Source organism: Bos mutus, chromosome 19 (genome assembly GCF_027580195.1).
Source record: "Bos mutus isolate GX-2022 chromosome 19, NWIPB_WYAK_1.1, whole genome shotgun sequence".
In the NCBI taxonomy this organism is placed as follows: domain Eukaryota; kingdom Metazoa; phylum Chordata; class Mammalia; order Artiodactyla; family Bovidae; genus Bos; species Bos mutus.
The window spans coordinates 35024681-35037905 of record NC_091635.1 but is presented as its reverse complement, the minus strand read 5'-3'; the positions used below and the strand labels follow the sequence as shown (position 1 = coordinate 35037905).

The window sequence follows — 13225 nt, the reverse complement described above, 5'->3', positions numbered from 1 at the left end:
AACCCAGCTCTTACGAGGCCTCACTATCGCCTCCCCAACTCAAGTCACAGAGCAACATGCCTCGGCCAGGTTTGCATCACGATGAGATCCTGCTGTGTATCTTATTACAAGGTGCTTAGGAAGGGATTTCTCCTTACTCATGGAAAAGATATAAGGAAGGGAGGATGGCCAAGATGCCAGAGTACAAAGAATCTGAACTCACTTCTTTTCATGGGCACACCAAAACCACAACCATCTGCTGAACAACAGTTGATGAAAAAGATAGGAACCTACCAAAAAAGATCTTCTATAACTAAAGACATCAATAAGGAACCACAGCGAGATGGTAGGAGGGGCAGACTTGCAAAATAGTCAAGTCCCATACCCCAAGGCGTATGGGACCACAAACTGGAGAATATTACATTGCAGAGGTTCTCCCAAAGGAGTAAGCTCCCTGGCCTGAGGGTCCTGCTCTGGGAAGATGAGCCCTCAGAACATCTGGCTTTGAAGGCAGTGGTGATTACTTTTAGGAGTCCCAAAGGGCTGCAGGAAAGAAATTTCATTCTTAAAGGGCACACACAAAATCTCTATTCTGGGACTGGGGACAGAAGCAGTAATTTGAGAGGAGCCTAGGCCAGGCCCACTTCCTGAACTCAGAGTCTCCTGGTGAGACAGGTGGCAGCGGCAGCTCACCCTGGGCACACAGACACTGGTGGCAGCCATTGTGAGGAACTCCATCTGCCACATGGATGGACCCTGGTGCTGGCAAGCGGCACTGTGGAATCCTACCTCTAGCTTATTAGCACCAAGACCTGGCCCTACCCAAAGCCTGCAGGTACCAGTGATGGGACACCTCAGGCCAAGCAACTTAGCAGGGACACAGCCCCATCCATCAGCCGACAGGCTGCCTTAAGACCCCCTGAACTTCACCCACCAGTGAGCATGCAGCAGTTCCAAGATCTAGATCCGCTGGCCCTGGCCCTGGCCTCGAGGGAGCCTGCTCTAGCCTCTGGACCAGTTTCTCCCACCAGGGGACAGACATCAGATGCAAGAAAACTAGTCCTGCAATAAGTGGATCAGCAGGCCAGACCCCTCACTGGGACAGCTGGGCCCCAGCCCTGGCCACTAGCAGGCCAACACAAGCTTCAGGACACCCCAGACCCTGTACCCAACTGTGTCAGGAACTGTCCACACCCAGCAATCAGACACCAGCTCTGGGCTCTGCAACCAGACTCCAAGACCTGCTCTGCCCATGTATAAGGCAGCACTAAGCCAGGATATGGCTTTACCCACCAACCAGCAGGAAACAGCTCTGCAGCCTTCAAGAGTGACTCCATCCACCACTGAGCCAGCACTAGCCCTGGGGGTCTCTGAGGTTACACAGTTAGCCACCTTCTGACCAGCCAACCAGCAGCTGCACAAGGCAAGGCCTGGCAACCAACTGGACCAAGGGCTAATCAAGTGTACCGAATAGCCCACCACAACCGAAGGCCCCACGCAGTCCTCATAGGGACAACTGCTAGAGCATACAGCTCAGGTGACGAGAGGGGGACATGTTGCTGGGATGCATAAGGCATTTCCAACAAAAAGCCACTTCTCTAGTAGGGAAACATAATCAACATACCAGATACACAAAAATAAAAATAGCAACTTAGGCAAAATGCGGTGACAGAAGAACACGTTCCAGACAAAGCAACAAGGTGAGACTTCAGAAGGACCAAGTGAAGCGGAGACAGACGTCTACCAGAGAAGGAGTTCAGGGTAGTGATCGTATAAGATGATCAAAGAACTCGAGCGAACAACGGCTGCACAGAATGAGAAGCCAAAGTTTTTAACAAAGAGAAACTAAAGAGCAAAACAGAAATGAAGAATACAATAACTGAAATGAAAAATACACTAAAAGGAATTAAAAATAGACTAAATGATATAGAGGAATGGATCAGCCAGCTAGAAGAGAGCAGTGGAAATCAGTGACACTGAATGAATTTTTGAAAATGATAAGAAATGACAACATTTTAATAGATTTCTAGCACAGTATCATGTGCACTAACAGTCCCATTGTACAGGTTCCAGGAGAAGAGAGAGAAAAAGGAGCTGGTAACATATTTTAGGACATAATAACTGAAAACTTCCCTCACCTGGGAAAGGAACAGATATCCAAGTCCAGGAAGTGCAGGAAGTCCCACATTACAAGACAACTCTAGTTCTAAGGGTAAAAATTAAAAACTGCTCTTGTTACTAAAAGCAATGAGGGAGAAGAAACAAGAGGATTCCCTCAAGGCTATGTGCTGACTTCTCAGGAGAAACTCTGCAGGCCAGAGGGGAGTGACAGGCTATATTTAAAGTGATGAAAGGGAAAAACCTACAACCAGGAATACTCTACCCAGAAAGACTCTCATTCAGATTTGATAGCGAGATCAAAAGCCTTACAGACAAGCAAAAACTAAGAGTTCAACATCACCAAACCAGTTTTACAACAAATGTTAAAGGACCTTCTGAATGAAAAAAAAAGGCTATAAGTAGAAACATGAAAATTATGAAATGAAAATGTTCACTGGTACAGGCAACCATACAGAAAAGGTAGGAAATCACCCACACACAAAGCTAATAAGGTTAGAAGACAAAAGTAGCAAAATCATGAATATCCACAATAAGGAACTGTTGTTTAGCTGCCAAGTCATGTCCGACTCTTTTGTGACCCCATGGACTGTAGCCTGCCAGGCTCCTCTGTCCATGGAATTTCCCAGGTAAGAATATTGGACTGGGTTGCTATTTCCTTCTCCAGGGAGTCTTCCTAACCCAGGGGTTGAACCTGTATCTCCTGCACTGGCAGGCGGATTCTTTACCACTTAGCCAGCAGGGAAGCCCAGTTAAGGGATCCACAAAATAATTAGATATAAAATATAAAATCAAAAACAGTAATTGTGAGGGAAGGAAAGTACAAATGCAGGGCTGTTAAAAAGGGCTTGAAAGTGAGAGATCAGCAACTTAAAACAATCATGTATATATACAGATTGCAATTAATCTATGACAAGACAAAAAATACAATAAAGACTGTCTCTTCAATAAGTAGTGCTGGGAAAACTGGACAACTACATATTAATGAGTGAAACTAGAACATTTTCCCACACCATATACAAAAAATATACTCAAAATGGATTATAGGTCTAAATATAAGACCAAAACCATAAAACTCCTAGAAGGAAATATAGGCAGAACACTTTTTGAAACAATCATACCAATACCTTTTTGGATCTATCTCCTAAAGCAAAGGAAATAAAACCAAAAATAAACAATTGAAAGTGAAACAAATGAGACCTAGTTAGACTTAAAAGCTCTGCGCAGCAAAGAAAACCATCACAAAAAGACAACCTTTAAAATTAGAAAACATCTGCTAATGACATGACTGACAAGGGGTTAATATCCAAAGTATAAAAACAGCTCTACAGCTCAACATCAAAAACACAAACCCCAATTTAAAAATGGGCAGAAAACCTGAACAGACATTTTCCCAAAGACATACAGACAGCCACAGGTAAATGAAGAGACTCTCAATACTGCTAATCAGAGAAATGCAAATTAAAACCACAATGAGATTATCACCTGGTCAGAATGGCTTATCAAAAAGACCACAGATAACAAATGTCAGTGGAGATGTGGAGAAAAGGGAACCCTTGCACACTGCTGGTGGGAATGTAAATTGGTGCAGCTACTGTGGAGAACAATGCAGCAGCTTTTCAAAAAGCTAAAAATAGAACTACCATACGACCCAGCACTTCCACGCTTGCTATATATTCAAAATAAAAGAGAACACTAATTTGAAAAGACACGTGCACCCCAATGTCCACAGCAGCATTATTTCTAATCACCAAGATAAGGAAGCAACCTGTGTTCATTAACGGATGGATAGAAAAAACATGGTTTATGTACACACACGCTGGAATACTACTCAGTCATAAAAAAGAATGAAAATTTTGCTATTTACAACAATATGAATGGACTTTGAGGGTATTATGCTAAGTGAAATAAGTTAGAGAAAGACAAATGCTATATATGATATCACTTATATATGGAATCTACAAAATAAAAGTAGTGAATGTAACAGAAAGGAAATAAACTCACAGACACAGAGAATACACTAATGGTTACTAGTGGAGAGAGGGACAAGACAGGGATGGGGGTTAAGAAGTACAAACTATTATGTATAAAATAAAGCAACAAGGATATACCATACAACACAGGAAATACAGCCAAATTGTATAACCACGTGTTTAGTCACTCAGCTGTGTCCTGACTTTGTGACCCCATGGACTGTAGCCCACCAGGCTCCTCTGTCTGTGGGATTCTCCAGGCAACAATACTGGAGTTGATTGCCATGCCCTCCTCCAGGGGATCTTCCCGGCCCAGGGATCAAGCCTGGGTCTCCCACATTGCAGGTGGATTCTTTACCATCTGGGCCACCAGGGAAGACCTATAAAAACTATAAATGGAGTATAAAATTTAAAAATTGTGAATCACGATGTTATACACCTAACACTTATATAATATTGTACGTTAACTGTATCTCAATTTTAAAAAGGCTTTAAGAAAAAATACTGTTGTTTACTTCAAAGCTGCTAACAGAGTAATCGTAAAAGTTCTCATTACGATAAAAAAAAATTGGTAAGTTTTAGGTAACGAATGTTAATTAGACATACAGACTTAAATTGAATAAAGTAGGGAAAACCACTAGACCATTCAGGTATGACCTAACTCAAATCTGTTATGATTATACAGTGGAAGTGACAAATAGATTCAAGAGATTAGATCTGATAAACAGAGTGCCTGAAGAACTATGGACAAAGGTTCATAACACTGTACAAGAGGCAGTGATCAAAACCATCCCCAAGAGAAAGAAATGCAAAAAGGCGTTTGAGGAGGCCTTACAAATAGCTGAGAAGAGAAGTGAAAGGCAAAGGAGAAAAGCAAAAAAAAAAACTCTGCATCCATCTGAATGCAGAGTTCCAAAGAACAGCTAGGAGAGATAAAAAAAAACCCTTAGGTGAACAATGCAGAGAAATACAGGAAAACAACAGAATGGGAAAGACTAGAGATCTCTTCAAGAAAATTAGAGCTACCAAGAGAACATTTCATGGAAAGATGGGTACAATAAAGACAGAGACAGTATAGACCTAACAGAAGCAGAAGATATTTAAAAAGAGGTGACAAGAATACACAGAACTGTACAAAAAACGTCTTAATGACCCAGATAACCATGATGGTGTGATCACTCACCTAGAGTCAGATATCCTGGACTATGCAATCAAGTGGGCCTTAGGAAGCATTACAACAAACAAAGTTAGTGGAGGTGATGGGATTCCAGCTGAACTAATTCAAATCCTAAAAGATGATGTTGTTAAAGTGCTGCACTCAATATGCCAGCAAATTTGGAAAACTCAGAAGTGGGCACAGGACTGGAAAAGGTCAGTTTTTATTCCCATTCCAAAGAAGGGCAATGCAAAAGAATGTTCAGACTACCACACAATTGCACTCATTTCACATGCTACCAAAGTAATGCTCAAAATCCTTCAAGCTAGGCTCAATTTTAGAAAAGGTTTAAAAATACTTTTTCTCAGTATGTGAATCAAGAACTTCCAGATGTCCATGTTGGACTTAGAAAAGGCAGAGGAACCAGAGATCAAACTGCCAACATCTGTTGGATCATAGAAAAAGGGAATTCCAGAAAAATACCTAGTTCTGCTTCACTGACTACGCTAAAGCCTTTGACTACGTGGATCACAACAAACTGTGGAAAATTCTTAATGAGATGGGAATACCAGACCACCTTACCTGCCTTCTGAGAAACCTGTATGCAGGTTAAGAAGCAACAGTTAGAACTGGACACGGAACAACAAACTGGTTCAAGACTGGGAAAGGAGTACGTCATACATCAAGTCTGTGTATTGTCACCCTGCTTATTTAACTTACATGCAGTGTACATCATGTGAAATGTCAGGCTGAATGAAGCTCAAGCTGGAATAAAGATTGCTAGGAGAAATAGCAACAACTTCAGATATGCAGATGACACCACCCTAATGGCAGAAAGCAAAGAAGAATAAAAGAGCCTCTTGATGAAGGTGAAAGAAGAGAGTGAAAAAGCTGGCTTAAAATTCAACATTCAAAAAACTAAGATCATGGCACTTGGTCCCATCACCTCATGGCAAACAGACGTGGAAAAAAATGGAAACAGTGACAGACTTTATTTTCTTGGGTTCCAAAATCACTGTGGACGGTGATTGCAGCCATGAAATTAAAAAACACTTGCTCCTTGGAAGAAAAATTATGACAAACCTAGAGACTATATGACAAAGCAGAGACATTACTTTGCTGACAAAGGTCCCTCTAATCAAAGCTATGGTTTTTCCAGGAGTCATGTATGGATGTGAGAATTGGTCCATTAAGAAGGCTGCATGCCGAAAATTGATGCTTTCCAATTGTGGTGTTGGAGAAGACTCTTGTGAGTCCCTTGAACAGTAAGATCAAACCAGTCAAACCTAAAGGAAACCAACCCTGAATATTCATTGGAAGGACTGATGCTGAAGCTCCAATAAATTTGGCCACTTGATGCAAAGAACTGATTCACCGGAAAAGACCCTGATGCTGGGAAAGACTGAGGGCAGGAAAAGAAGGGGGAGACAGAGGACAAGATGGTTAGATGGGATCATTCATCAGTGGACATGAGTGTGAGCCAACTCGGGGAGATAGTGAAGGACAGGGAAGCCAGGCATGCTGCAGTCCATGGGGTCACAAAGAGTTTGACACGACTGAGTGACTGAACAACAAGATATACTGTGGTATTCTTTTTACAATATACACAAATAAAGAATCATATTGTACACCTGTATAATAATATATCAATTATACTGCAATAAAGATTTATAATCCTGGAATTAAAGTCTGAATTAGATGTCTAAGGATGTGTATGATGACATTTATCTGATGACTTAAATCCAATATAAAAGGAAGCTACCATATGATATCAAACCCAAACACCTCAGCCTGGCTTTTCTCTCAACCTTTTCTTTTTCCCTTGAATTGAGTTTCATCTGAATAGCTAAAATCTGAAAGCAAGTAATTCACTTTTTATAGATACAGCCTTTCTACATGCACTGGCTATCACAGAATACCATTTCTAAAACCACCATCCCTTTCATCTGACTCTCTGCCTTGAAGAAACCTTCTTGCATTACCTACACTTGACTCTGGTATTCTGCTCCTCTGCCCACCTTAATGCCAAGTATAAGTCTATGGCCTACTGTCTGACCTCCCAGGCTCAGGCTCTTTGAACACAATTCCTTGGAAAGAAGAGTCTATTCTTTGGAATTAAGGGTACTGAAGCACAGAAGGATTTCAGAGATGGTTTTGTTGAATTCTCTAACTTCACACTGGAAGAAACAGGGGCTCAGAAAAGAGAAGGGACTTGTCCTAAGTCACACAGCCGGTACAGCGTCTGGAAGAGAATGTGGGACACTTGACTGCCATAATTTAATGTACTTCATTTAACTCTACCATTCCTGTTCTTCAACTCCAAAATATACTTAACTGTGGGCCTGATGTTTTCCTAATTTGGGGGATACTAAGACAAATATGATGGAGAAGGCAATGGCACCCCACTCCAGTACTCTTGCCTGGAAAATCCCATGGACGGAGGAGCCTGGTAGGCTGCAGTCCATGGGGTCGCTAAGAGTCCGGCACGACTGAGCAACTTCACTTTCACTTTTCCCTTTCATGCACTGGAGAAGGAAATGGCAACCCACTCCAGTGTTCTTGCCTGGAGAATCCCAGGGACGGGGGAGCCTGGTGGGCTTCCGTCTATGGGGTCGCACAGAGTCGGACACGACTGAAGTGACTTAGCAGTAGTAGCAAGACAAATATGAAAAATTTTATTACACATTTCACTTATTTGTCTTATTTACTGACTGCCCCACCAGTAGAGTATGCGTGCCGCGAGGGAAGGGAGTTGTGTGTGCGCCTGTTTAGCGCTGCGTCACCACTGCCTGGCACAGGGAAGGCACCGCACACACACTGGCTGAGTGTATGAGGTGGCTGCTGCCCCCGCAACTCAGTTTACGTAACGTCAGCCTCGAAAGTTATTGTGCAATGTTGAGAATGGTGTTAGTGAAATAAGGCAAGGAGACCCCATTGTGGGAATACAGAGCCTCAGAGGCCGGGCTTTGTACAGAGTGAGTCTTCCAGGGACAAAGAGGAAGAGTATTCCAACAAAAGAAACTATATGGTGTTCCCTGGTGGCCTAACGGTTAGGATTCTGTGCTTTCACTGCTGCAGCTCAGGTTCAAGCCCTGGTAAGGGAACTGAGATCCCTCAAGCTGTGCAGCACAGCCAAAAAAAAAAAAAGAAACTTGTTTGGCCAAAAAGTCTGTTCGGGTTTTTCTGTATCATCTTATGTAAAACCCAAATGAATTTTTCAGCCAACTCAATATATGATGACAAGAAAAGAGCACGACAACCAAGATGAGCAGAACAGAAGTGGAATGGCTGGAGGACGGCGAGGTGAGAGGCTCAAAGCCGGCCTGTAGGTAAGCAGTAGACTGTCGGAAATGGGGCCTGAGCCTGGGAGAAAAACTGCCTCTGGATGTACGGACTTGGTTGAAACTATGAAAGAAATGAGTCACCCAGCTTGGAAAACTATACTTAGTGGGTATTCTGAATGTGACTAGACTGTTAAGCTGCATCCACGCTTTTCTTCCTAGGGTATCAAGTCCCACATGTGCATTTATGCATGCTAAGTCTCTTCAGTCATGTCCGATTCTTTGCAACCCTAGGGACTACAGCCCACCAGGCTCCTTTGTCCATGGTCTCCAGGCAAGAATACTGGAGAGGGTTGCTATGCCCTCCTCCAGGGGATCGTCCCGACCCAGGGATCGAACCTGCGTCTCCTGCATTGGCAGGCGGCTTCTTCACCACTACTGCCACTTGGGAAGCCCCACACATTACCTGACAAGCTTGCGTACGCCTTTTGCCCATGCACCTGGGACTCCCACTTGATCCATTTTGGACCACTGTTCATACTTAGTGGGTAATGGTGGCATTCTGGAATTTCAATTCTGATATCCAGTTAGGGCTCTCTATTCTTCTCAACTTTTAAAAACTCCCAGGTATAACTATTTACATTTTCATACCTGTATGCTGAATAATAACTGATATTTAAAGTTTAATTACTCACCATTACTTCTTAGAGAAAAGGTGTGTGCTGTGTCTCCAAGTCTAATTATTTCACCAGTGGATTCTGCTTCATCTCCATCCCAAGAGGAGCCCAATGCCCCAGACGATAAGGAACACCTGAAAGAGTTTCCTCACTCACTCACGGCCTGGCCCGACCACAGGGCCCTTCCAGACAGGATCCCGAGAACTGCCTCAAGTAGCCTGCCTACAAATGCTCAGACTGGTCATCGCTATGAGAGGAAAAAGGGAGACTCTCCCTTTTGCTGCTTATCTGATATATGCATGGTGGGAAAAGCAGTGTATAAAGTGTCAACGATTAAATGTATAAGAGAAGACACACAGAGAACAATAAATATTGGTTACTTTAGGGGTGTGAAGGGAATCTGGGTAGGATATTAATTTTGTACTAAACATCCTTCTGTTGTTTTACTTTTGCACTTATATACTTTTTTAATCTAATAATGAAAAATTAAGTCAAGAGATTTATTTTCTGATAGTCTTCTTTAGACACATATTCTACAATGTGCTATATTTACATAAGAAGGCTTTGCTTGTGCTTTTCAAACCACGACAAACTCCACAAAATGATAATCAGATATTTTAAAGAAAATCTTAGTATCATATTCAACCTCTACTTAGTAGAAGTATAATCAAGCCTGTTACAACGTTACATTTTGCCTATGAAAGCAGCACAAATTTAAAAACTCTGGCATTTAACAGGCAACAATGCCGGTGGGTGGCGCTAGCGCAGCCCCCAGCACTTTCATACTGCTGGTGGATATGCAACACTCAAAGCCTTTCTGCAAAGTCATTTGGCAACTTTGAATCACCCTATATCATTCACAGTCTGAATACAGCTTAAATACACGAAAAGAGAAGAAAAATTAAAGTATGTATCACCTTAAAAAATAAATATATATTAAAAAACTACCTCTACTGAAGAGGAGTGGTTTAGTAAATTATGATGCATCCATTTGCACAGTATGTTATACAGTGACTAAAAATCATTATAAAGAGTTTATCAAGTTAGGAAAAGACGTGTTAAACTTTAAAATTTAGGAAACAAAATTATACAGACAATATGGCTAAATCACAAAAGAAAAATATAGTTAAAAAAAAAGACTAAAAAAAAAAAAAAAGACTAAATTACAACAAAATGTTAATAAGCAGTTATTTAGTTCTGAATGATGTAGTTCATCTTATTCTTTGTTTTTTGCTTCTTTTTTGCTCCAAGTACTTTCCAAGTATTCTGCAAGGAACATAAATTACTTTGGTGATCAAGGAAATGTTTTAAATTAAGTAGGCGGTTAATGCTGAGATTATACATAGCTCAAGGTGCTTAAAACTCTCTCAGGGAGGTTTAAAACACGAGAAGTTAGTAAAATTCACATTAGCTTTGCTTTTTGCTGCCATTCTGGTATACTGTGTGCAATTTTAATTCTTAATAGAAGGAAAAGCATAACTTGTTTTAATTAAATTCACAGACATTGAGAGCTACCTCTCAAAAGAAACTCTTTTCCATGATGATCTGGATTCTTTAGTATTTTCTCTATCTTCCAAAGGGTCTCCTCGATGGGATTCTTTAGAATCCTGTCCAGTTTCACCTGTTTGGAACAGATAAAAACAATACCAAAAAAAAAAAAAACACACCCCAGGTTAAAAAAAGAAAAAACAAGTTAATGCAATTATTTCTCTACAGGGCAAGCATAGAGGTAAGGACAGCAAAATACCCCAACCCCTTACTGGTCAACTAGGTACCTGTGAGTGAAGTAAGAACCAAATCAGTACTCGCAATGAGCGCGCACTACCTGGGTAACAAAGAAGCAACGCAAGCGCTGCTCTCTGAGCAGAGTCTACAGTTGTACTAGCAACGTTTTCTTCTTTAAGCTAGGTGGTAGGCTCATGCATTCTCATACCTCTCCATCTGTAAGGGATGGCTGAGGCAGAATGACTAGGGTGTAGCTTCAGAAAAACATGACTGTGTCAGCCTGACTCAAGCTCCCAATCATGCCCTAGCCAAAGAGAGAGACCACAGTAAGGTGTGGATGAAATTCTCCTTAAGGCTATCGACCTTGGGAATTCCCTGGTGATCCAGTGGTTAAGACTCTGCCCGTCTGCAGGGGTTCATCCCTGGTCAGGAAACTAGGACCCCACATGCCATACTGAGTAGCCAAAAAAAGAGAAGACTATCAACCTTTTTTCTACCCCAATACACTAGAGAAATACATCTTCACAGTGGCAGTAACTAAGCGATTCCAGGAGGTATGTGGGTGAAATCTCCTACTTCAGATCTACCTGTCTGCATATACTCATCCCACTTCTCACCTTTTCCTATTTCTATATTCACCAAACAACGTTAGTCAATATTCATTGTGTAGTAACTCTGGGCTAGGCTCAGTACTAAACCACTTATGTGTATCTATTAACCTTTCCTACAACCGTGAAAGAATTTCCGATGGAGAAAACTGCAGCTTAGAAAGGTTCAGTCACACAGTGAGGGTGGAAATTTAGTCATACAGTGGGCAGCAGCACTGAGTCCACAGTTTGCCTTCAAATTCCTCGTTCTTCAGTGGTAAACGATCATGCCAGGTCAGAACAAATTGCCCTATACCTGACTTGACTAGTAATAAATATTTCCTGTTATTAATTGCCATTTTGAGATTCTGATCAGCTCCAGGTAATACTGCTGTATAAATCTGGACCTGCAAAGTTGAGAACCAGACTTCAGAAAACATTCTCCAACTCCATGTGAGCAACTCCCTCCTAGCAGCGCTAAGCTCACCATAGCCTTCTGACCTCCCCTGGAAGATTCCCCACTCAGCATTTCATTTTTTACCAGCCTCACACCTAAGTATCTCTCAGTTCTGTCCTCCTCTCCATCCCCATTATCATCCCCTGCTACCTGTAATCAAGTACTATGTCATAAAAACTGCTGTCTCTAGAACGTTTCGAATCAATCAGTCTCCTACAGGTAGTTTTCTTCCTCTTACTTTTGCTGCTAAAATGACTAGAAAACCATAGAGCATTGAAATACCCATGGCAGCCTTGAATTAGGTCAGGTTTTTTTGCATGTCATTTACTCCCTCCCAATTCTCTTACAATGCTTTTTATTGTACATACTTATGGCACTCTCCCTAACTTGAGTATAGGTTTATTTGACAGCAATAAATATGGCATGCAGCTTTGACTCTTCCCAGCGTTCCTATGTTGATATTTAACATATTAATATATTACACACTCAAGTTTTTTGAAATTAAAATAAAAAAAAATATACAGTATAGGGTGTCCTTCAAACTTTCCTTCTAGGCCTTATCTCTATATGCTTTTAAATCTTTTCAGCAACAAGGATAAAAAATAGAAAACTATCTCTAAAGAATTTAAGATTAATTTCAGATGTTATAATCATGGCATAGGTATCAGCATTAACAATGTGAGAATTAGAAATCATGAGCCTGCCTCCATTTTTTGTCTTCATTTGTACTAGAATTTATATAAATTGCTATGGCTGCTAAAACCTTTGTTTTGGATAACTTCACAATAGTAAACCTATTCTGAGTCATATATTATTCACTGTATATTAATGTTGTTGTTGTTCACTCAGCTGTGTCCGACTCTTTGTGATCCCATGGACTACAGCACGCCAGGCTTGCCTGTCTTTCACCATTTCCTGGAGCTGGTTCACACTCATGTCCATTGAGTCAGGGATGCCATCCAACCACCTCATCCTCTGTTGTCCCCTTTTCCTCCTGCCTTCAATCCTTCCCAGCATCAGGGGCTTTTCAAATGAACTGGCTCTTCATATCAGGTGGCCAAAGTACTGGAGCTTCAGCTTCAGTCCTTCCAATGAACATTCAGGACTGATTTCCTTTAGGATTGACTGGTTTGATCTCCTTGCAGTCCAAGGGACTCACAAGAGTCTTCTCCAGCACCACAGTTCAAAAGCATCAATCCTTTAGCGCTCAGCCTTCTTTATCCAACTCCCACATCCATACATGACTGCTGGAAAAACCACGGCTTTGACTAC

The 13225-nt window shown here is 41.5% G+C and overlaps 1 protein-coding gene across 3 annotated transcripts in view; it reads right to left on the bottom strand.

Annotated features, from left to right (window-relative positions):
- Positions 1 to 13225, bottom strand: part of CEP95 (centrosomal protein 95) — a 43381-nt gene that overhangs the window by 22213 nt on the left and 7943 nt on the right. For all 3 annotated transcript variants that reach the window (XM_070390099.1, XM_070390098.1, XM_005887760.3), the window contains exons 5-6: positions 10700 to 10805; positions 9203 to 9318 (exon numbers count right to left, since the gene is read on the bottom strand). In XM_070390099.1, coding sequence (XP_070246200.1) covers positions 9203 to 9318; positions 10700 to 10805 — 222 coding nt within the window. The remainder of the gene's footprint in view (positions 1 to 9202; positions 9319 to 10699; positions 10806 to 13225) is intronic.